The 25,518-nt window shown below is 38.2% G+C and overlaps 1 protein-coding gene across 24 annotated transcripts in view; it reads right to left on the minus strand.

Annotated features, from left to right (window-relative positions):
• Positions 1 to 25,518, minus strand: part of ADGRL2 (adhesion G protein-coupled receptor L2) — a 492,078-nt gene that overhangs the window by 39,638 nt on the left and 426,922 nt on the right. For 17 of the 24 annotated variants that reach the window (XM_048860984.2, XM_075131687.1, XM_075131689.1 and 14 more), the window contains 11 exons: positions 23,934 to 24,734; positions 14,039 to 14,335; positions 13,412 to 13,515; positions 12,389 to 12,574; positions 11,394 to 11,432; positions 8,363 to 8,546; positions 5,439 to 5,561; positions 4,925 to 5,130; positions 3,658 to 3,831; positions 2,283 to 2,492; positions 252 to 472 (listed from right to left, as the gene is read on the minus strand). In XM_048860984.2, coding sequence (XP_048716941.1) covers positions 252 to 472; positions 2,283 to 2,492; positions 3,658 to 3,831; positions 4,925 to 5,130; positions 5,439 to 5,561; positions 8,363 to 8,546; positions 11,394 to 11,432; positions 12,389 to 12,574; positions 13,412 to 13,515; positions 14,039 to 14,335; positions 23,934 to 24,734 — 2,545 coding nt within the window. The remainder of the gene's footprint in view (positions 1 to 251; positions 473 to 2,282; positions 2,493 to 3,657; positions 3,832 to 4,924; positions 5,131 to 5,438; positions 5,562 to 8,362; positions 8,547 to 11,393; positions 11,433 to 12,388; positions 12,575 to 13,411; positions 13,516 to 14,038; positions 14,336 to 23,933; positions 24,735 to 25,518) is intronic. The other 7 variants (XM_075131690.1, XM_075131693.1, XM_048861009.2 and 4 more) reach the window with 1 other exon arrangement.

The raw sequence follows: 25,518 nt of genomic DNA on the forward strand, positions 1-25,518 counted from the left end.
TCAATTTGTTTCAGGTCAATCTTTTGTGTTAAAAGAAAGACCATAATTTAGAATCTGCCTCTCCAGAGTACAAATCCTCTGAACCTAGAAAATTACAAAAGACTTGATTGTAATTTGTGCATGGCATTGCCATTCTCTTACCAATAAAGCTTTCAGATGCTATTTTAGTCTGTCAGGGACACTCTGACAGCTAACAGGCTTTAAAAAAATTATTCACTTGAAAAACACTCAGGTCACTTGCAATTACTTACGCTTTCTCTGTTCCATAGCTCTTATAGTCAATAGCTGCTGAGACACCAACTACTGTGGCAGGGAAGAGGTAGCCAGCAACATAGTAGTACTTCTTCCTAGAATATTCACTTTCAAATACTTCTACTAACATGAGATAGAGCTGCACTCCTTCTAAACACATCCAGGCAAATGCTGCCAGGAAGAAAAAGTGTAAGAGGCCTGCAAATATTGGACATGCAATCTGCAAAGAAAGAGAAACATGAAAATACAAACTGCCCAAACCTTCCTAGCTAATTCGATACACTGCAAATGAAACAGTACGCAATTTTGTTACGAAGGTAGTAACTGAATATATTTCTACTAGAGACCCTTCACAAGTCCAGAGTAGTTTTCGCTAGTCAGAAACATACGCTAGATATTCAGAAATGTTAGTAATGTATTATGTCCACAGTAGCTGCAGAAAGTATACTCAATTGCACTATGTACATTAAGTATGGAAACAACTTATTAATATTTCTTACTGTAGAAGAATATACAGCATTAAAAACAATTCCTTAATTTTGGCACTGGGATGTTATCACTGCTGCAAGACTTATATTGTAGATGATTTGGTACATGAAGATAAATAAAGAACAGTTGGTTCTACATGTATTATTTATATCTTCTGTTTAAAATTCTTATGTAGCCATCCGAATTTTCTATCTGCTTTAATATAAAATAACTTTGCTTTTACTATTTTAGGAAGTTCTGCTGTTGTATCAGTAGCCAGTTTAGATTCACTCCTGTGTAGCTGAATGCTGGATGAAATTCTACCAAATTATGAAATTCCAAGCCACTCTCGGAGCTCTGAATGATGGGATGAATTTCACCAAAGCTTCAAAAAGTTGCATCAGACACTCAGAGGTCTTTGGTGCAGAAAGGTCATATGTTTCTGGTACATCAACATTTAATTTCAGCACTAGTTTGACAAGTACCCTTTAAATCACCTATCTTTATTAACATATGCTTCTGAATGGAAAAACACTACTTCCCTTTAAGAGGGAAATAGAAGCTATAATGGTATTTTTGATGCCTGCAAATATTATTTGTGAACATGTCCATCTTAATCTTTTGTAACACCTTTTTTCATAGATTTATAGATATTTAGGACAGAAGGGACCATTATGATCATCTAGTCTGACCTTCGGCACAACGCAGGCCACAGAATTTCACCCACCACACCTACAAAAAACCTCACACCCATATCTGTGCTATTGAAGTCCTCAAATCATAGTTTAAAGACTTCAAGGAGCAGAGAATCCTCCAACAAGTGACCCGTGCCCCATGCTACAGAGGAAGGCGAAAAACCTCCAGGGCCTCTTCCAATCTGCCCTGGAGGAAAATTCCTTCCCGACCCCAAATATGGTGATCAGCTAAACCCTGAGCATATGGGCAAGATTCATCAGCCAGATACTACAGAAAATTCTTTCCTGGGTAACTAGGATCCCACCCCATCTAATATTCCATCACAGCCATTGGGCCTATTTACCATGAATATTTAATTACCAAAATCATGTTATCCCATCATACCATCTCCTCCATAAACTTATCGAGTTTAATCTTAAAGCCAGATAGATCTTTTGCCCCCACTGCTTCCCTTGGAAGGCTATTCCAAAACTTCACTCCTCTGATGGTTAGAAACCTTCGTCTAATTTCTAGTCTAAATTTCCTGGTGGCCAGTTTATATCCATTTGTTCTTGAGTCCACATTGGTACTGAGCTTAAATAATTCCTCTCCCTTTCCAGTAGTTATCCCTCTGATATATTTATAGAGAGCAAACATATCTCCCCATAACCTTCTTTTAGTTAGGCTAAACAAGCCAAGCTCCTTGAGTCTCCTTTCATAAGACAAGTTTTCCATTCCTCAGATCATCCTAGTAGCCCTTTATCCTGGCCTTGCTGTGTCAGTTACATTCAGAAACTTGAAAGCTTGGCAGTGGTGTCATATTTAAATTCACATCCATTTCAAACAGTCATTTTCACAGAACAAGATCAATATGCACACAGACTTACTTTGTATTCTGTTTTATCGATGCCTATTAGGAAAATGAACTCTGCAATGAATAGGTTGATACAAAGATTCTTGTGAATAGTATTACGATCACTTTGCAGGCCACGGAAGAAACAGAATGTGAAGATGCAGATGGCCAGGCATACAAGGGAGATGACAATTCCCACCCAGGTGATGACAGTAAGGAGTAGCTCATGCACTCCATCTTTGTACTGAAAATAATCAAGAATGGAGAAAATTAATATGGCCATTTATCAGTACAAACAGAAGATCATTTAAACAGGTAACAGCTAGAAAATTCCTGATTAATTTTATAGATGACAGAAGTGCTGAGTATTTTATTAATCTTATGTCAGGCTTATCTGCTGTTCAGGATTAGTGTGGGTGCAAGAAACGCAGCTCTGAGTGCACAGAGATAGAAATTTGAACTAGATCAGATAATATTTTTACTTTTTTCATGGTGACCTGTAAGCTTGAAGAAAATTCTGTGGAAAAGACTCGTACCGTGAATGTATTGCTGTACACACGTGCGGATACAGAAGAAAATTCTTATAATAGTCTATAAGAGAAAACTTTGTTTTTTTCCTACAGACCTAGGACTCTATATTCAAAAAGCCTGAGTGCAAGTATGTGCACATTCATCATGAAGAAATCAATTAGAACAAAAAAAAAAGCAGAGTAACTCAGCTGACCCTTCAACTTACAACACAAACTCAAATCTCATTTTCAGGTAAAGACTGGTTCAGAAGATTGTCCTTGCTTTCACTGGCCACAGAGTCAACCCTGTCATTCTCCTTGGTTTTGTTTTTTATATTGGTTGTATGGTTCAGCAACTCACTGGCAGCTTCTTTGCTGGGCTATGCTGCTGCTAGGTTTATATTTGCAGGCACTCTTGGGCTTCCCTATTTAGCCGCTCTCCAAAGTGCACAATGTCCAGGCAAAGTCCCAGAGCTGTTCAAATGTCACATGCTCTGGGACTTTAGAAATCTCATAGGCACCCTGGTGTGCAGCTAGATGGAAAAGCTCCATAGTGCAGGGAAGTTTGAAGAACCCAGTAAAGAGGCTGCTGGACCTTATCATTAGTATAGCAGCTTGTGTTTAAGGGAGGGCATAGAATACACAAGATTCTCCACAATTCATATCCAACTGTATCTGGGAGTTTGTTAAAGGCATGGGGCTAGAAATTGAATGGAGGGACCAGAAACCTGTCCAGTCATATGGAGAAGAAGCTGCGCTGGGAAGTGATGCATGAAAGTTGGAAATGCTCAGAGATATGTCTGAGATTTGGATAAGCATCTGAACTTTTGCTTTCTTCTACATATTAAAGCCAAACCTTCAAAGGTTTGCTCTATACTGACTAGAAGCATCATTACTTACCGCAATTTCCCTATGGGCCATAAGGATTGCAAAGTTTGTTAGGTGGCTGCAAGCACAAGATGTATGAGTTTTATTTGTGTCAATCAGCTTGCACCCCTGAGTGGACCAATATCCCATCATAGTCCTCTCTGAGTAGTTCCAGAAGGAGCAATTTGCATTGAAATAATTGTCAGGCTGGGGGATAAAAGGATAAAATAAAATTAGGATTTTACACTCTAAGATGGCAATAACAGTTGTTCAATATATGTAAAAGGTAATTTAGATTAAACTTTGCATGTTTCGGACTATAAAGTTTTTCATCAGCAAAGTTGTGGACTATGTTGTACAAGGCAGACATCTAGTTTAAAAGGGACTTTATAGTCCGAAACACTTTAATGTGTAATCTCAATTACTGTAGATCCAATTTTAAACAATTACAATTTCCTTCTTACGATTTTATGCACTGATGGTGCATTGTAGCCTTTTTTTTTTCTTTCTGCAAAATAAAAACTGAATTTATTCTGTAGGATTTCACCTGTATCTGACCATTTAAAAACGCTGTCCCTTTTCTATTCTCATTTTTGAGCAAACCAAAGTTGCACATAAAAGGCACCAGGAAAGGATTAGCTCCTCGAGGCCTACTTCAAGGAGAACTTGCTGAAGTAGATACAAAAGAGGAAAATCCACACATTTTTCTGAGCCAGTCCTGATAGTTTACCATGCCCACTCTTTTGGCATGGGAACAGGAAGAACCCAACTCAAACAGCAGAGTGAAAGAGCATAGTGAAAAGAAACATGGATTTAGCAGTCATGAGGAAGATGGGCAGCAAACTTTGAGGCACTGGAGACTGTAGAAGCTACACTCTGTTCTCTGTTGAATAAATCTATTTGAATAATTTGTAAAGGTTTCCCAAAGATGGCCCAGAATTAAAGTAAGTATTCCAAGTGTCATTTAATTTTGCTACATTAAACAGGCAGAGTCATAACAATTAATATTTTTCTATCCTGCTGCTAAGGTAAGAGTTAATTTTCACTTAGAAACAAATTAGAGAGTCATTTACATTTTCATGTTGATTACTGAATTAACTTTCATTAAGAATACACTTAAGTTCTAATAATCACTGAACCAGGCTCATTTAATTTTATGTTCATAGACTTAAATAAACTTGTGTCTCTGACCTAGTCCAACATTTAAAATTCAAATGGAAGGAAGGTGTTTTTTTTTCTGCTTTGCTCTTCTCTCTTGCTGATTTTATGACCTTCCTATTAATTCATTAGCATAACTCACATCAATGTGTTCCAGGGTAAAAAGCACAGGATCAGTCAGGTACACACGGCTGGACTCCTTGTTGATAGAGGCTGCGATGACGTGGGAGTTCACTGCAATGGTACTGTTCCGACCAACGAAGTCACTACCCAGCTTTATGGTCGCATTTTCGGTACTGAGGAAGCGTCCCAAACTTTTGTAAATGATGAAAACCAATTTTGCTAATCCTAGTAAAGGAAAACTCCCATTATAATGTCATGGAATTGTAGGTGAAGAGTACAATGTGTGCTGAATAATCTATTGTCTAAATGCAAAATAAAACATCAGCAAAGAGGAATGCATTATGCAGGATTTGGATTCAAATCAAAGAGACTTACACATACTCCATACAAGAAAGAGCCCTTGAACAGCTATTTTTACTTCTGCTAGCCAATGTATTAACATATTCAAAAATGTAAGATTTAAATTACTATTGCTTTAAATGTGTATTTCGCACAGATTAAAGGAGTCAGATTGTTTATGTGCCCAAACTTACCATTCCTGCTGTTCTGTTTCACAGTGTTTGCGGAGAGTTGGATCAAATTGCCTCCTTCACTGCCCTGAGGAAATTTCAAGTCCTGCACCTGGCCTTCTGTACTGAGCACTGCAACTTCCAGAACTAGTCGGACCAAACACAAACCAACAGGGAAGGGGAGAAAAAAACCGTAGAAAACATTTTTTGTGGTAGGATTATAATGTGGCAGGTGATAACTTTCTGAAAACTCCTCATTTTGCTGTCCTTGTTTGCCTCTACAAGACAGAGGCTTGCTGGCATGTTTCAACTATGTGGACCTAGTTTCTTTAAACTTTAATTAAACCTAGTTCATACTACCAAAGTAACAGCACTTCAGTGGTGAAAACATGATAACAAACCTTGTTTTATTGTGTGCGTACAAGACATCACTTTAAAAACATTGTAAACTCTTATGTTGAAGAAATCTTAATTTTTGGAGCCAAGAGTGTCTCTACTGCATAAATGGTTAGTGTCTGTCTACAGTTTTTAATAGCAATTATACAGTACTAAGGCTATCCTAAAATACCGTAAATAGCTAGGTGCGTTTAAATAGTATAGTTCTGTGAATCTCTGTATTTGTGTCTAGAAAAGTTCCAAATATCGGTTTTCTGCATGTATGTTAAAGAGTTGTTGAAAGACATTTTATGTTTATGTATTTTAAAAAGATTTAAATGCTACTATCAGTTTTTTACATTTTAACTCAGGCTTATATAGCGCAGAACTGAGGTTTTATAGAATTACCTTGCAAGCTTGGATGCTCTTTGATAAGTAAAATTACTCAGTTCAGGACAGACTACTTAGGAAATATCTTTGCCTCAGTGTTAAAACTTGGCATTTATGCCCACCTGTACATCACATTTGACAATGATTTCAATTTTTCCGCCTACATATTCTGAAGGATGAACACAAATGCTTCCAATAACCAACAAAACAGTTAATGTACAAGAACATGACAGATCTACAGTGGTTTTTGCATGGAAACTATTTATTTGACTCATGAGTTCAGTACAGGGTGACCAGATAGCAAGTGTAAAAAATCGGGACGGGGGGGGGGAGGGGGGGAGTTTAGGTGCCTATATAAGAAAAAGTCCCGAAAATCGGGACTGTCCCTATAAAATCTGGTCACCCTACTTCAGTATAAGTATAAATTGTGACATCCTGGGTCACTGAAGTCAATGCAACTTTTACCACTGAGTTCAATGAAGGGGTGGGGGGCAGTATTTCACTCAGAATGTCTTTAAAGGGGAGAGAGGGAGAACTGTGGGGAATGGAGGGGACAGGTAGTCCACTGCCAGCCTTTCTGGAGTTAAGATTTTAGGTTGCTCTATTTCTGAATGCCATTTAGTTTAATGGGAGTTGTGTTTGCACAGCTGGTCTGTTAGGTCTTGACTGACATCAGTAGCCTTGACATGAACAATATATTATTTTGATTTGAAGGCAGCTTCTCCTGAGCACTGACATACAAGTAGTCCCATTGAACTCAATAGAACTACTTGTACATCAGTGATTGAAAGATCAGGGGCCTAGATACACAATCTACTTTAAAGGAAGCTGTTGCCTTACAAGTGGCATGTAGGCTAATTTGCAAAAGGTGCGTCCTTACTCTTATTCGAGGGGAAAAAAGTAAAGGTAAAAATATGAATGAAAAATGTCTTCAATTAAGTCAGACAAGAGAGAATACATTTTTAAAAATTATTCTTTAACAGTTAAATCCAGCTCAAATTCTCAAAAGCTTTTCACAAAGAGATTCTATCCAAAATCCTAATAAGGGAGTGAAACTTTTGTAATGACAATTGATGTAACTACTTAGTAGTGATAGTGATAAATTAGTGATGGTGATACATATTTTGTGTGTAAGTTCTATAATTAGGCAGGCAGAGTGACCACTACAAAAAGTAAAGGCCATCCAGAATTTGAATTTACAAGTGCACAGTTCACACCAATATTACTTTGCTTACAATATGATGTTTAGGATGCAGTTTTAAGAGAGAAAATAGAGGTTTAAAATATTATTTGTTTGGATTAAAATCTGAGTTAATCTAGAGGCCCTTCACCTGCGAGACCATAAGTACCCAGCAGTTCCACATTGTTCTCACACCCCTATCCAAAACATTTTTTATTCAATACTCTTCCCATTCCCAAATCTCTCGGTCCAATCCCCAAGCCTCTGACCCAGCACCTCAGCATCACATGCTTCCCTTTCCCCTTGTACCTCACTGAGGACTGACTCATCAGTACACTAAAGACATTTTAATTTTATGGACCATCAGTGGGTTTAACTATCACAAGACTATACCTATATTTGTAGATCCCTAATGCTGAGCCCTTCATCTGCGCCACCATTTAAATTCTAAATTATGTTCCAAGTATCTGCAGCTATTTTGCAATCTATGGAGCATGGTTATTCTGCATTATGGAAGATGTAGTCGCATTTTCACCTGAAGGCAGTTATGTTTAATATAAACATTTGGTCCATGTTCTATGTGCCTAAAAAATGTAACTGGCAGAGTACATTCCAGAAAGTAATTTAAATTCATTAGGAACAGATTATATATAATGGGAAAACATTTCCACAGCTCCACAGCAAGCATTTTACTTACTTCAGAAAATCCATTCTCTGGCATTTAAGCACTATTCATATCCATACATTTTGCTAATGATTTTTCAATTGTAGATGAACTTTTCAACATGAACTACTTTACTTTTTTACATAGCATTAATTATGCTACAGAAGAATAGGTTTTTTTAACTAATTAAGAAAACACCCCAATTTCTAAACACTTTCTACCAAGTACTGCAGACCCCAGCTTTCTTAGTGTACTGTGACTATTAACCTTGGTTTTTGTTTTCTTCTCATACCGGGATTTGCAGTACTTGAAACTACACTTGAAGACATATTAACTTACCAATGTTTTCGGTGGGCATTGAGACTCTAGTTGGTTCTAAGAGGTTGTCAGCCAAGACAAAAGCCCCTTCTTCTAGTGTATCAAGTAACATTGTTGCAGCATGTGCTTGTTCGGAAGAATTCATATCTTTCCAGGATTCTAGAGCTTCAGGCCTGAGGAGGTTGTTCACTGTGTCAACGATTGCCTGTATTCATTAGAAAACTACCATTAGGTGTGATTGCCCTAGGAGTGGGAGAAAGTTTCCAACGTTATCTGGTGACAATTATAATATTTAACTGTCAAGATTATTTACTGTGATTTAATGGCACCAGAAAACTATTTTCAACATAAAAATATTTCCAACCCTTTACTGAACTAGCACAAATAGAGATGCACTAGCCACCAGCTGTGTGTTACCTGTCACTGGTAAACATGCAGATCTGGCTTGTTTCATATCAGATATGAAGACTGTGTTATTAATGTGCTGAGAAATGTAAGAACCAGTGCCAATGGTCTTGCCTGAAGCTTAATACTGAAGTTAATGTCAAAAAATATAATTCACATTTAGAAAATACTAATACCAAAGTCAGCATTCCAAAGTTTAGGCTAAAAAGCAATACTATTATCCTGCAAACTTAACACAATACATGCAGCTACAGTACATAAGCTGTTGTCTAATACAAACTCTCTCTTTTATTATAAGAGGCATGAAATGAAGTTGCCTCAGTAGTTATAAAATAATCTGCACCACTCTTTCTCCCCTTTCCTGTACCTGTTGACAAATACTTAGAAGCTTACTAACTTCCATTCCTGCACAATGGTCATTCAACAAAGGAAATCAGTAGCACAAACAAGATGCCCACTGACTGACCCTGTTATCTGTGAAAGCATAATTACAAAACTGAACAAAGTTCTCATTTTCGAAAGTCTACACTGTGAAAACTATATTATTATGTATTAGGGTTCATTAAGCTGCATATAAAACAACAGTAAGTAAGGAGAAAAGGGAATTTGAAGAGACATCATTACATTCTCTTTACAAAATAATCCAATCAATCACAGTAATCAGTTAATCAATTGAAGGCAGGCTCTTACATTAATGCATAATGTAGCTGTGCATTGAATATGCCATGCATTGCTGAATCATTGTCCCATTTACCTAGTCATAATGTGTCATTAAGCACATATATAATTTGATCAGTTTAAAAGCACTGGGAATGGAAACGAAACATTATACAAACAAAAATATTGGTTTGGAAAACTACACTGTACACATGAATGAACAGGAAAAGTTGGTCGAGGCTATTGTCAGACCAAGATTAATTAGCTTAATCCATCTTTATATCCTCTTTCTGCCAGCACTGTGAGCCACTACAACCTTCCTGGCGGGTTGAAGATACTTCGAAGTGGCATTAAAAGGTTTTTTTTCTTTCTCTAATGGGAGACAGAATAGTCAAATGCTCACACTGATACTGCTGCAGCCATTAATTAGAGTGGAACAGAAATTGGTCTGTAGAGGCCAGATTCATTAGTCACCAAGAAATACAGATTGGAGCCTCTAATCTGAGGTACAATTGAATCCTCTGTCATCAAGTGGGAACTTGCTTCATTTGCATAGTGTAAGTCAGCTTTTGATTTCTAATTTCAAGAGGTTTGTTATTTTTATCTTAACAGAGAAGCTCATTTGAGACTCATTGAAAATGATACCGGTCAAAAATTAAGGTCGTGCTACTGTTTCTTGTGTATCTATATACGGCGCTGATTATATGCATTCATTAACTCGAAGCATGCCTTATTTACTATGGTACAATCTAACTCGATGTATTTCTTCAGTGGAATCAAAATGATTAGCAATATAATAATATTTCTGAGGTGCTCTCTCCTCCCTGCCAAAGGGGGAGGGGGGAAAAAAGACTATTTTTGTCCCAATGACACACGTGTCCTGGGCAATACACCAATTACTACATTTCCCATTAACTTATATCTTAAAAGGTGAACTGCAAATGAATTATGAAAATTCAATCCCATTCCAACAATATCTGCTGTGCTCCCCATTAACCAGGCTAAAAGGGACAATTAAAATATTATTATTTGAAATCTGATTCCACCACTCCTATTTCTTTTTTCCTTTTGGATCTCAGAGTAACTATTCTTGCTGTGACCAAACAGCTCTCATTTCTATGCAAGGCTCCAGCCTGTGAAGGTTGGTGACTGGAGCAGTCCTATATAAAGGGGGGAATGTCAGATAAGAGGCTTTTCTTTTTATTATGTTGTGCGGTGTTTCAAAGTTTTTATTACTCTTGTATTATATCCCATAGGGTGTAAGCAAAAATTAATAATATTTAAAAAAACTTTGAAAAACCGTGCAATATAATTTTTAAAAGCCACTTACGTGATCCACTCTAGGCCAGTTTCTTCCACTAGCAGTACTGAGTGGTGGCAGTGACATAACTGGCACAGCATCACAGTGTGGGAACTGGGCACTGCAGGGAGGGAGGCTGCAGAATCTGCAAGAAACTGAAAGTCAGGTAACAATATACTGCATGCCCCCTGTAGCTTAGCTAATGGGGCACTTGGCACATACTATACTGTAAAGTTACAGGAATGATTTTATTTTTATTTGCAGTCCACCCCCTTAAATTGCTGAATCTGACCTTAGTAATGTCTCTTAACAAAAATCTCTGGAATTTAAGATTGCACCTCAGAAAAAGGGAGAAACTAGCAATATGACACCATTTCTGTTTTATTGACTTTTTTTCTCCACGCACGTAACACAAGGAAACAGAGGTATTATCATCTCCAAATCACAATGCTCATTACTGTTCTTGTACTTTTGGATTGGGGGCAGGGAGCAGGAGAAGAGTTGTAAGCGCTGATCATTTGCTTATTCTGAGAGTATTATACCTGTGCAAAGCCAACATTTGTACAGTTGATATGGGGCACAAAACACATTTATCAAAGACTGAAATACATAGGATCATGCAGCAAGATGATAAAGCGTGGCAGGTTGCTGAAGCAGGGTGAAAGCAGGGTGACAGCACAGGAGAGATACCTTAAGGTAAGCCCTGCATGTCTTCTCTCGTTTTTGGAGCTTTTTAGTAAGAAAAAAGAAAATCAGAGGTTAGACACATTCTGGAAGCTACAGAAATATCCAAAAATTAGTCTGATGTGTCAAATCTGCAGTATGCAGAGTCCAGATGTCTGTCTAGTTTTAGCCCAATGTACTTCCATGGGGCCATGCAACATTCTTGGAGAACACTATGCCCCAACCATATACCTGGTTATACCCTTCCTTTCCTTCATGAATGGGAGTTCTGTTCAAACTATGGGTAGACTATGGGCATATGCTTGGTCTTTGGAGAAACTCTGCTCAGCAATATAGCTAGGGATTTTGAATAAAACCATCAACCACTCCTGCAAGAGCTAATATGTCAAGAATGTAGCTGCCAGAGTGGGAGATGTGAGAGGATGGGATGGTCTTTCCAAAACAGACTGGGTGAAAAATCCTTAATTTATGTTGTGCTGACTGAATCACAGCGGGCAAGAGACAACCCGTGCCCTGAAGTTTAGCACCCACAACAGGAAAACTGGAATGATAATCTTATTATGATTCACATTCAAAAACATCAAGAGATAGTTTTATCTGTGATCATATTTGCCAGTAGTAATAACTGGGTACATGTTTAATATACCCAATTATCATTAGTAACTAATGCTCGGGTCTTAAATGGACTAACAAAGGCTCTGATCCTGCAATCGGTTTCCATGAAGATATGCTACTCCCCAGAGTTCAATAGTGTCAGTTCTTCTCAAACCAGAGGTGATATATTCAATATTTGAATAAGCACACACACATTTTATATTTGAACCCAGTCATCTATTGAGCGTCATGTCAGCCAGTTAATAAAATTTACACTTTATTGTGGATTTGTTTTTTTCTTAAATCTTTATTTGTACAGTAGGAGTAAAGCTCAGATTTGGCAGTAATGTTTCTGAAAGGAAAAAAAAAGATTATCCTAGCAAATGGAGGTGTGGGAAGCTGTGTACCTTGTTATAACTCCGCCCGGCTGAGTCTTTTTCACTAGGCCTCAGTTCTTGCAGTTGAGCATCAAGAATGTCCACCAACTGTTCCATCAACCTCACTGATGAACTCACATCACCAGCAAAAACTGGTCCTTTGGTGTGTTTAGCCAGTTCATTGGCCAGACTAGCAGCATTTTCTCCACTTCTGATCTGAAATGACAATTTATATTATCTCAGCAGGATCCGTTGTTCTGCTTGTGGCTTCCAATTCTTATTCTCTGTATACCTTTGTTGTGGTGAAATAATCATTTGCACGTACGTTGAAATCCGCAACTAACTGAACCAATAACTTTATCTCCGCAGATTAAAAGTTCTTAGATCCATGACACACAAAAGCAGTTAACAGCCATCAAATCCAGAAATCAGATTGGTGATTTTGGGTCAGATCTTCTTTTCATCTTCACTTTTATTTTACCACTGTTATCAGACACTAATAAATCTTTTTGTTCATACCAGTGTTTGAGGCATTTGAAAGTCAAGCAGCTGGTAGTGATGGCAAATTATTTAGTTTCAAAACTTCACTAATGCTCATTAGGGAGGGGAAGCACAAAAAGTGATGCTGCACTCTAATCATATTTTGTTTTTAATGCATTTTTTTAGAATTCTAGTTTCTTCCATCATTTTCAGTTAGCTAAACATCTGCTTATACAGTACATATTTTGGTGTGCACTTTATAGTACTTGATTTATTAGGTGAATGTACTTTTTTCTATTGAACATCAAAAAGCGCGTCTGAATTTAATAGAAATGAAATTAAGCAAGCATGGACTCATTAAAAGAGTTTAATTTAGAAAACAGCTTACCAAAGAACACATGTGAATCTAGCTTTCAGTAAATGCTTTACAGACAAAGTATGCATAATTCTTTCTGCTTTTAAATTGAACAAAGAGTAATAAAGATGGTTTCAACATACAAAGCTGAATAATTTATGTTCAGAGTTAAAACCCTTAATCACCAGTGTGTATCATATTAAAAGGTTCCAACCAACCTTCTGAGCCAGCTGATTTACCCAGTGTGAGGTACAGTTGCTAAGATCAGGGCCCTTAGGGTTCCATGTTCCAGTGGAAACCATGCAGAGATACGAGGCAGTTCCTACAACAGATGTAGAAACAACAGTGAAATTGAAACCATTTTTCTGCATGCATTCGGGAAATCAGCTACAATGCACTCCATACTCTATATTAAATTTTGAATAGCACTAGTGGAAACAACTGACAATAACTGACAAAACGTAAGAAAATAATGTAAATTACAAACGGCAATACACAAGTCAGGGTAAAGTATCAGACTTTCACAGCAAACAAAAAGCTCTTGATTTTCCCTAGAAATCATCCAGAGAGCAGATCCTAATGGGAAAGGCAGCTGTAAAGCAAGCTTCTCTACAGTTCTCAAGCAAAGACCTAAAGTTTGCCCTGGATTCTTGAAAAGTGTGTGTGAGGTAATTCTGTACCTATTCTCAAATGTCTTTTATAGATCAAAGCATGAACAAACGCTACATACTTCAAGTAACAAAAATCATGAGAGTTTGAAATTACCCAAAACAAAAAATGCCATAAAAGTTGTCCATTCTTTTTGAAACATTTACTTGAGATCAAGATTTTTTTTAAGGCAATACCTCGAGTTCCTTTGGGACAAGGACGTTCAACCATCATTCCTCTTTGTGTCTGAGGCCAGCTAATCCCCCTGGCCTCATCAGGTTCACAGAATCTCTCTGGCAAAGGGAAAAAACTTGTCACTGGAGGAATTTTCGTTGTGGAAACTGCTGGTGGTGGCTTGGGCCCTCTGCTTCCTTCCTTTGTGCCTCCAGCTAATGTTGTGCTTATGGGGCCTTTCTGTGAAGTCGTGCTTATGGTTGACACAGTGGTTTTGTATAGCTCTGCTGAAGAAGTTATTGTCACTGCGGTAGTAGGCACTGTAGGGAGAAAATAAAGAGTAATAATAAAAATAATGGTTCTTCAAAATAGTGAAGAAAGGTAACAAAAGGTTATGTGATTTTACATGATTCTCTGGTGTCTTTTTTTCTTTATTTCAGTATCAATCTTTTGTGCTCTCTACAGTCACTGTTAAGCATATAATTCTGAATGTCTATTTTTTTTTAATTCTCTCAGTCTCAAATTAACATGATGGTTCAGTACATTTTGTTGACACCTTTTCTCTGATACAAATTGATAGTTACATTTCTAAAGGCCGAGAGGCACTAGTAACGAATTATCAGTACATGACAAATACACATAAAACAATTAAACACGTTCTAATGACCTTAAAAAAGAGCAGTCTGATAGAATAATTTAAATCAACGTGCTGTAAACAATCAAGCTCAGTGTAAAAACAAAAAATTGTGGACTGTAAATAACTAGGGCATTTAAAAATCTAAAAAACCATCGAGTCACCCACTCTACACCTTGCAGGAAAATAATTACTGTAACATCTTCCCACCCGGCATCATTCTTGCTTGATTAGATCCCAACAGAAGAAAAGCCTAGAATGTATGTGTTGTCTTAGTTTTTGATCATCTTGGGTTTTAACTTATATATATATATATATATAAAGCAGATATGAAGAAACGAGTAATTCAAGCCTGTGGCAAGTACATGGCTTAATCTTCTGTGTCAAGACAACACTGGGTTAGGCCAAATAATTTCTGATTTGAGACCTACAATGGATTGATTCTGCTGACCCACATAGGGAATGTACTAACAAATGTGCTGATGAAATACAGAACAGATCTGTTTGGAGTGCTATTAAGTTACAGAAGTATAATATTGGTATCTGTGAATATTATGCTCACCACCATAATTTGTTCATCTGATAGCAATAAGAGCCAGTGGAAGAATGCAGCTGCATCATTTGTTATTTCTGCATCTCCACAGGTATGCATGATGCTTTACAGACAAAGCAAAGACAAGCGCCTGCCCTGAAGAATTTACAAATGAAGGACAGGCATTTACTTCACCTCTTATCAGACAATACTGGAAACAAGTGGCTTTGACATTTTTCCGTTTTTGGGGTTGTTGGGTTTCGTTTTTTTTCTGTTACTTCTCATAGGCTAACCCTAATTATACAAAAGGAATTTTCATCTCATGTCCTTGGGTTATGACTTATCAAAAATATACATACTTGAAATTAAATTAAACCACAAGTGCAAACAAGAAAAGAAGTACCCAAGCTGTCTTTCAGAATTTTTCAAAAAATGTTTTGTTAAGAGTCTCAAATGTTGTTTACATATTTCACGTTACACAATCTTTTTTTATTAAAATCTTTTTTCACACTATTCACTTATAACAATTATTCCTGGATAAATGTTTTATAGACACTAACAACTGACCACGCTAAAGTAAAAATTTACACTGCAATTTTTGATTTGTTTTCAGTTTCAAGTTCTTAAAGAGCAAACTAAATTTCTTGCAAAAACAATATATGCAAAGATATTCGTTCTCACATTATTCTCCATCTCAATCAGAACCTTCTTAAATTTGCATCTTATTTTCAGTCTAATTTATTTACTGTTTGAGTACTGCCTGTGTAATCCTGCTGAACTTCTTGCCTACCCAGCTGCAGCAAAAACCTATTCAAACCTGTCTATCTTTTTTTTGTAAGTATTTGCATGACATCTTGTGAAACCTCTGTAATTTTCTTTTGATTACAATGCAGCCAGGCTTTCAGTGCTTTCTCAATTAACATTTGTCAAAAGCATCACAATCACTTGAAGAAGTGTCAAGTAACTGCTGCTGAATCAGGCGCTGAGGGTGGGGAGGGGAGAATAGAGCAGGGGAGAACAGATTATAACTATTATCCTATATATCCCATGACACACAGTGCTAATTAGTACATATTTAATCACTGAACTCTGTATTAACAATATTGCAATTAGTACTGTTTTATTAGACCTTTACTTTTGGTTTTGGGACAAGAATAGTCTAAATACTATAGGAACTAGCTAAATATCCATAAAAGGACTCATGACAAATATTTGAAATTCAATAGTGAGATGACTATTTTAAGAACACAATTTCATACTGCAACTCTGAGTGCAGCTGATCTGCTGCAGACTATTTTCAATGCTACCCATTAAAATAAATTATACAGCACATCTACTTTGGTTTTAAAGATGATCTGCAAATACTCCTAATAAGAAAGACATTTTCAAAATTATTTATAATCCCTAATTAGTAATAACATAAAATCACAAAAATAAAATTTTAAAAAACTATCTGCAAAATACTCTTCTCAAGACCGGAGTGGAATTCCATATCTGAAAGAGCACACTACAATAATCCAAATGGAGTTGGAAGTGCAGGGAAGGAGAAGCACCTTCAGTGGAAAATGTTAAAAGAATGACACACAATTCATGAAATCACTTTTGAAAAACATCTAGCATTTAAAAGGCAGGTCATCTTGTTTTTAGGGAACTATCGGAGGATATACTCTACAACATAATCTAAGATTTCTGTTTACTCTAGGCGCAAAACTGGAGTTTATTCTTTTTCATTGCAATTTAATTCAAATCATGACTGTTAGGTAATGTCTGTACTGCACTAGGAAGGAGCGAATATGCAAGCCTCATATACCATCAACCAGAATTTTCATTTTGAGGACGTGATGGCTGTCAAGTAACTGCTTACACCCCAGGACTGCATCTCAGAGTCAGGTAGAAAATCACCCTCTTGTGCCCAGGAGCGGGGATGGGACTGTAGAGGGTTAAGGAATGTTTAATTTGCCTCACACATCAAAACTAAAGGAGTTATGAAATCTCGTTTTGTGTGGTCTTAACTTTTAGACTGGGCTACAATACTTGTGGCAATGGGAGGAGAAACCTTCCTTTTAAAAAAAAAATAATTTGTGAGAATGTGTTCAACTGAAACTGGACTGCACAAACAAACAAAAAGAGGTAAACATAATTACTGTGTAGAAGGTAAATTAGCGTAGATTTGTATCATCCTTTTTCCTAGACCAAATTTAAATTAATACTCAACTAGCCAAATAGGGTTGCCAACTTTCTAATTGCACAAACCCGAACACCCTACCCTGTCCCCTCCCCTGAGGCCACGCTCCTTCTCTGAGGCCTTGCCCCTGCTAACTCCATCTTGCCTCTCTCCATCGCTCACTCTCCCCTACCCTCACTCACTTTCACCAGGCTGGGGCAGGGGCTGGTGAGTGGGGGACTGAGGGCTCTGGATGGGGGTGCGGGCTCCGGGATGGGGCCAGAAATTAGGAGTTCATAGTGTGGGAGGGGGTCCAGGCTGGGTCAGGGAGTTCGGGTGTGGGAGGGTGTGAGGGCTCTGGGGTGAGGCTGGGGATGAGAGGTTTGGGGTGCAGGAGCAGGCTCTGGCTGGAGGCTGAGGGCTTTGGAGGGGGCTCAAGGATGGGGTATTGGAGGAGGTTTGGGGTGTGGGCTCTGGGAGGGAGTTTGAGTGCGGGAGGGGGCTCACGGATGCGGGCACCGGCCGGGTAGCGCTTACCTCGGTCGGCTCCCGGAAGCGACCAGCATGTCCCTCCGGCTCCTAGGCTCAGGGCCACAGTTCCCTATGCCTAGGAGCGGGACATCCCGGCTGCTTCTGGGAGCCGTGTGAAGCCAAGGCAGGTAGCAAGCCTGCTTTAGCCTCGCTGTGCCACCAACCAGATTTTTAGCGGCCTATTAAAATCTCCCGGATTGCTTTCAATAGTCACCGGGAGACCGAGGCCAATTCTGGTAAACTCCCAGCCAATCCGGGAGGGTTGGAAACCCTCTACCCAAATGGATTACTCCTTCCACCACTGAAAATATAGGAACCACTGGGGTGAAATACAGCAACTATTTAACAGTGTGCTATGTAACAGAATAGCCTAATAATTTAAGACAAGGAGTAAATAATTATTTTCCTCCGAATGGAAAGGAAAGGGGAACTTAGACAGTAAAGGCCAGATTACCAAAGGTATTTAGTAACTGCTTTTCAAAATCCCACTAGGCATCTAAGTGACTAACTCTCACTGAAATGCTTAACTCCCATTGACTTCAATGGAAGTTGGGGCCTAGGCACTTTTAAAAATTCTACAATGTTCCTATCTGCATCTTTAGGTGCTTAAATACCTTTAAAAATCTGGCCTTAAATCCCAATGACTTTCAATGAGACGTAGCCACCTACATGCCTAAATCGATTCTGAAAATGAGACTTAGGGCTTGTCTACACTTAAAATGCTGCCCCATTGCAGCTGCACTGCAGTAACGTTTCAGTGAAGCCACTACCTGTGCCAACAGGAGGGCTTGACCCAATGGCATAGGTATTGTACCTCCCCGAGAGGCGGTAGCAAGGTCCACAGGAGAATTCTCCTATAGACATAGCACTGTCTACACCAGTTAGGCTGGTTTAACTGCATCTCTCAGAGGTCTAGATTTTTCATATCCTTGAGCAACATAGTTATACCGATTTTATTTCCGAGTATAGACCAGGCCTGAGGCTTCTAAGTCACTTAAGCACTTTTGAAAATTACCCTAATAAAGTAACAATAGACACATTGGCACTTGGCTAGGTCACTGAGTTAACACTTCCTGTTCCCACAAACAGTGCCGTCGGATTTGAAATAGCCCACAAGTAGCAAGGGCCTTTATTTTACAGCTCTTCTGAAAGATGGCCCCCTAGCACAGACCTGGGGTATTGTTTCAGTAGTGACTCAGGGAAATCACCAGCACTTGCAGCAGCACCTAGGTATTAAGAAGTTGCGCAGCCAGCTATTAACTCAGCCAATCCTGCTTAGCTGAGAACACAAAGTTAGCATAGCCATCTTCTTAATTGATATCTGCACATGATAATAAAGGTTTCAGTAAACTGGCAAAATTGCTTCAGTTGAAAACTGGGTTAATTGGCTCCCAGTATCTCATCTCTTTCACCATGACCACTCCTCAATCAATCAGCAGCATGAGATAATGGCGGAGATCTGATTTTCTTTAGCAGTTTGCTGCCTGACTCCATGGAAGATTCTTGGGGTGATAAAGATTTATTTGCACCAACTTCCCATTATTTTAAGGCTTGGGTAATGGCACTATAAGGGCTTGTGCTCTACACAGACCCACAGCTGCTATATTTTCCTGCAGTGATCTGATAAAATGTAATGATAGTTAACATGCTGCAAATAAGGAGAATGAACTCCAGTTTGAACTGTTTTGCACGGTTAGCGCAAATTGGAATGAACATAGATTAAATCTTCCCCTAATTCACTGAGAAAAGGATCTGCCTTCTCTTTGATGCCAAAGAAGCATTACAGAGTAACAACATATCCATTTTTGAAAATACCCCCTGCTCCTCCTAATTCTTTCAATTTAGAAAGTATTTTATTCCTGAATTTCTTCTGCCTTCTTGCATTCTTTGGGTGTCTGTGATATGTGTAGTAGAAAAAATACAGTATCCTCACCCACAGGGCTTGCCAGCCAACTAAAGAAGAATCTGGTATGATGCACACACTTGTTTTGAGTTGTATCTGTTTGTTATTTTAAGTCAAAATATATTTTATTACTAATTTAGGAATACAACTTTTTAAAAACTTTTCTTTTCACTTAACCCAAGAAACCACATTCCTGCACAGTTTTTATGTGGTGTCCATCATACAAAGTATTCAAAGTGCTGTGGAGAGAGTGTTAGCATAGAGAACACTTTACAGAACTATGTACAGTAATTCCCATAAGTGCAGAGAGGGGAAAAACAACATACAAAGGATGAAGTCAAGGGAATGAGCTGTGAAGGAGAGAAAAGGCCAATGTGATATGGGTCTGTTTCTTGGTGCAAGAGAGTACTTTGGTCACAACATTCTGAATTCCCTGAAGGATTGAGGAATATTGTAAAATAGGCAATTGCAAAAGCAGAGATTGTGATTACGGCATGGATAAGGGTTTCAGCAAAGGCAGGGTCAAAGTAAGATCAAATACTGGCAATATTCTAGAGATTGCAATAGGCAGAATTAAACATAAGGGAGACATCTGAAGAAGGAAAACACAGGTCTGAGGTCAAGAGTGAGTCCAAGATTTTTGGTCTTGGGAGTAATGCGAATGTCTGACTTCAGGAGTGAGAGTCAGATATGACAAAGAAGTCTTTTTACCCAGGAGGACTTCAGTCTTTGAAACACTCAGCATTTGGAAGTTATGGTGTAGCCAAGCACTGACAGAGTCAAGACAGCAGACAGACAGGTGACAGAGGGATCAGAGAGAGTCATTACTGTTCCCACTCAAAAGAGAAGTGACACAGATTGCTAAATTTTCCATAAGGGCTCCAAATTAACCATTCCAACAGAAGAAGTCAAAACCAGGATGTCTGCTTTTGCGGCACTAACTCTAAGACATCATTAAATGCTTGATAATAGGGTATTTTAGGACAAGGCAGCAAAAAAACAAGGTGCTATGGTTAAAAGATGTAGAAACAACACCCAACTTTATGAACAGACAGTTAAGAACATAAGAATGGCCATACTGAGTCAGACCAATAGTCCATCTAGCCCAGTATCCTGTCTTCTGACAGTGGCCACTGCCAGATGCTTCAGAGGGAATGGAATGAACAGAACAGGGCAATTATCAATTGATCCATCCCAATATCCAGTCCCAGCTTCTGGCAGTCTGAGGCTTAGGGGCACCCAGAGAGCATGGAGTTAGGTCCCTGACTATCTTGGCTAATAACCACTGCTGGACCTATCCTCCCTGAACTTACCTAATTCTTTTGGCCATCACACCACCCTCTGGGAATGAGCTCCACATATAAAGTGTGCATTGACAGTTGTTATAAATGATCTTGTGCAACTACTAAAAAACAAAAAACAAAAACAAAAAACCCCTCTAGTCAACCTAATAATTTCAAAATTTGATCTCCAGCCTCCAGCCTACCAATAAGTAGCTTACACATGCAGACATCAAAATCACATTGTAATAAGAAAACTGATGGTCAATTTATACAGTTTAAATGAATATTATGCTGACACTGAAGTGATCTGAGCATTTAATACAAAAAAATATTAGCTTTAAGGGTTTCTTCCTAATCCCTCTATGACTTATTATTTGTTTATTTAAAGGGCATTCATACTAGGCAGCTTCTGTCCCTCTTCAATGCGCTCTTTCTTTTACTATGGGGAGCTGGCTTAGGGTATGTTTACACTGAAGCTCAGAGTGTGCTTCCCAGCACAGATAGACTGACTCGTGCTAGTTCAGCTCGAGCTAGCTAAAAATACATACTGTAGTCAGGGGTTGCCTGACCAGCAGCTGCGTACAAAACTGCTCTGACCCCCTGGGTACACACTCAAGTGGCTAGACTGAGCCGCTGCCCAGGCTATCCCTGCCTACACTGCTATTTTTAGCCTGTTCGCTAGCACAAATCCATCTACCCAATCTGGGAAGAATAATCTCAGCTGCAGTATAGACATACCTTTAGACTGAAGGAGATTTATGGTAAAATTTATTTTTAGTTCTTATATATATGTGTGTGTATGTGATTATATATATTAGGGATGTCAATTAATCGCAGTTAACTCATGCATTTAACTAAAAAAAATTAATCCCAATTAAAAAAATCAATCACAATTAATCGCAGTTTTAATCACACTGTTAAACAATAGAATACCAATTGAAATGTATTAAATGTATTTTGGATGTTTTTCTGAATTTTCAAATATATCAATTTCAATTACAACACAGAATACAAAGTGTACACTGATCACTTTGTATTATTTTTATTACAAATACTTGCACTGTAAAAATGATAAACAAAAGAAATAGTATTTTTCTCTTCACCTCAGACAAGTACTGTAGTGCCATCTCTTTATCATGAAAGTGCAACTTACAAATGTAGATTTTTTTTTTGTTACATAACTGCATTCAAACACATAACAATGTAAAACGTTAGAGCCAACAAGTCCACTCAGTCCCACTTCTTCATCCAATCGCTAAGAGAAACAAGTACATAGATCTATTTGTGTGTCTGTAGTAAAACAAAATTAAAAATCAATATACACTCACCGTCTTCCACTGAGCTGAAAACTGTAACAGTATAATTACACACAGACTCTCAAACCAACCCCAACATTTTCTAAAGATACCTTCATGGATGAACAGTGAAAACTCTGTGGCTAACACTCTATTCTATATAAGGAAGGGAAGAGTAGTATTAGCAAAGAGCTCAAAAAGCTTTTTACTCCCTTTCAAACTCTTGCTTCACTCACCTGCTGTTTGACTAGAGCTCCAACAGTGAACCAAACCCTAGGGCAGTTGCCCCAGTCCCATAAAATCCTTAGAACCAGCATCTGCTTTCCAATTGACCCCATCATCGTCAAACATTCCTCAGCATCCAGTTACAACATAAAACAACATTCCAAAAACAATCTAAGGTGGCTGGGCTACATACAGTTTTTGTACCAGTATAATTACAGGTATGTCAGTTAGGGGGTGGGATTTTTTTCATCAAAATAGTTATACCTGTACAACAGTTAGTGTGGACGCATTAATACCAGTACGAAGGTACCTTATACCAGTATAGCTTGTTCTCCTTCCTGTACTAGGAATAGCTAGACTGGTAAAAAGGACTTTTTACCAATATAACTGTATTCACAGTAGTGGGGGTAGTACCACTTTGACTATACTATATAGCTGAAGTGGTACAACTTTTGTGCATAGTAGACAAGACCTTACTATAAGACTTTCTGAAGTGGAAAAAAAAGTTACTAAATGTACACATTAATGACATGAGAAGTGAAACATTTGCCTTCAACGATAAAGAAGCTTGTCAAAATTTTTCTCTCTCCCTGTATCCCCCTTCCCAAAATGTTCCACAGAGTAGTTCTTCATGAATTTACTCTACCTCTTGGTGTTAACTTGTGGTTCATAGTTGTTGAAGTAATTTCTTTTGAGATCTGTGTCCCAAAAGGCCCCCCCCCCTTTTTTTTAAGAGAGCTGATGCAGATAGTTGTGCTTATTTCAGATTGACTGCAATTGTTACAGACTTACCTGGAAGACTAATGTGTAATTCCACAATGTTATAATGTGCTAGAAAGATGTAGGATAATCTTGTCTAAGCAGATACTGGAGACAGTGCAAGAAGGATGGAAAAACTTCAGAACATTTATACCTGGTATTGCACATTAACCCCTTCAGTCCCCCCAAAACCTCCTGGCACACATCTCTTTCACCTGCTGGTGCCAAGAAGTTAAAAGGTCTGTAGATACATTTTAATCAATTTAAAGTCGGGAAGCAGAGCACAAAAGCTAACAGGTTTCTGGCTCAAAATGAATGAAATTAGTCTTATTTCAACAGATCTCCTCTAGTACAGGTGACACAAATACAAGCATTTATTCCTAATAAAATAACTATCCGGTGTTTTAGAACTTTAAAGTAGGCACTTCAATGTGTGTCATACCAACAAAAAGTAACATTGCCATGGGTACTAGTACCTAAGAAATCCTCCTTGCCCTTCAGCCAAAATCAAGGTCTATAAACAAAAATGTCCAAATATATGTTATATCAATGATGATACAAGTGGATTGCTGAAGTAAAAGCAAATGCTTACCTTGGGCAGGGTCAGGTGGGCCAAACTCTAGAGAGTATCGTAGAATGAAGTTGTTGTTCCACACATACAGATGGTTATCTCTTGGGTTGTAATCCACTGCTGCAATGTACTGGTACTGGTTGGGGAAGGGAACTTCTACATTTTCTCCTCTGCTTAACCTGGTGTTGTAAATGTAATCAATTGCATTCTTGCCAGTTTCACTTTCGTTGTCTTGATACACTGATCGGACTACATAGAGGACTCCACATATCATAAAAGCATTGGATGCTGCCCGTTTGTCATATGTGGTTTCCCATGTTGCTTCAAAGCGAAGAGTGTATGGATTCAACTGGCTAATAACTATCATTCCGTTGTTTTGTTCCGTAGCATAAATTACCCATAAGCCATTTTCATCAACTGCTAAATCAATATCAGTCTTTCCTCCCCATCTGTATGGAGAAGTGTCATGGTAGTTAGCATAATTGATAATGGCCTCTCCACTCTTAATTCTAGTCCTCAAATCAAACTTTACAATGTTCCTGGTTCTTTCTTTGTTAAAAAATACAGCACCATCATACACCACAAATCCAGTGCCGTCCACTCGATTTGGAAGTTTGTAAGTTGTCTGTTGGCGTCCATTTTGGAAGTCCTCTAAAGAAGCGTATTCTATCAAAGTATCAGTGCGATATGGAGTCCATGGCATGAAGTATATTTTATCTGCAGCCTGGAGAGGATCTTTGCACCAAGCACCTGCCTTTTGTTCAGCTTCATATAAAGACGGTGAGTCCACAATTGCTTTCAACGTCCCCGGGCAAACAAAAACTAACAGTCACAGAGAGAAGTAAGACAAGAATTATGTCAAATTAAAACATTCATGCACCTAAAAAGACTAGGTAAGTCATAATGACTGAGTCAGGAAGAAAAGAGTCATTTAATTTTATAATAATTACAATTATCACTCTTTATCATCCACTTTTCTTAAAGTTACCATGTTCTTATTGTACCAGTATGTAAAGTGGATGGGAACTGTTTTCACTAGTACAGACCAAGGCTCAATCACACACATGTACATCTAAAAATGTAGAGCTAATCTTGCATTTTAATCTTAGACTTTAGTGAATACAGCATTTAGGCTCCAGAGCTTTTAACTGGTGTGTAGTACTGCGGTAGGTCATTTCAGTAAAAAAATCACATCAAATTGTTTAGAACTTTAAGAAGTGGTGAGGCTGAAAAAGGAGGTGCCTCGATTAAAAATAAAGAAACAAAACAAATCGTCAGGTATATAGAGAAAGCAATTAGGAGCAGAGAAAACAAAACACAACCAAAGCAATGAATGAAATAGACCAGGAAACCCTGTAACCAAGGCATGCTATGGAGAGGGTTCTGGAAGCCAGGCAAGATGACATTTGATTAACAGGAAAGTACCCAAGGATGAGAGAAAGAGAGGGAAAGAGAGAAAGCACGGGACTCTCCCCTCCAGCCCCAAGTTTTTCAGACACTATATCCCACCACCTACTTTAAGCAACCAAGTCTCTTTACTGCAAACAGTCGACTTCTTTATGAGGTGTACTTATGAGATCCTGCTGATTATCATAATATCAGAGTG

The sequence above is a fragment of the Caretta caretta genome, chromosome 8 (genome assembly GCF_965140235.1).
Source record: "Caretta caretta isolate rCarCar2 chromosome 8, rCarCar1.hap1, whole genome shotgun sequence".
NCBI classification, from domain to species: Eukaryota; Metazoa; Chordata; order Testudines; family Cheloniidae; genus Caretta; species Caretta caretta.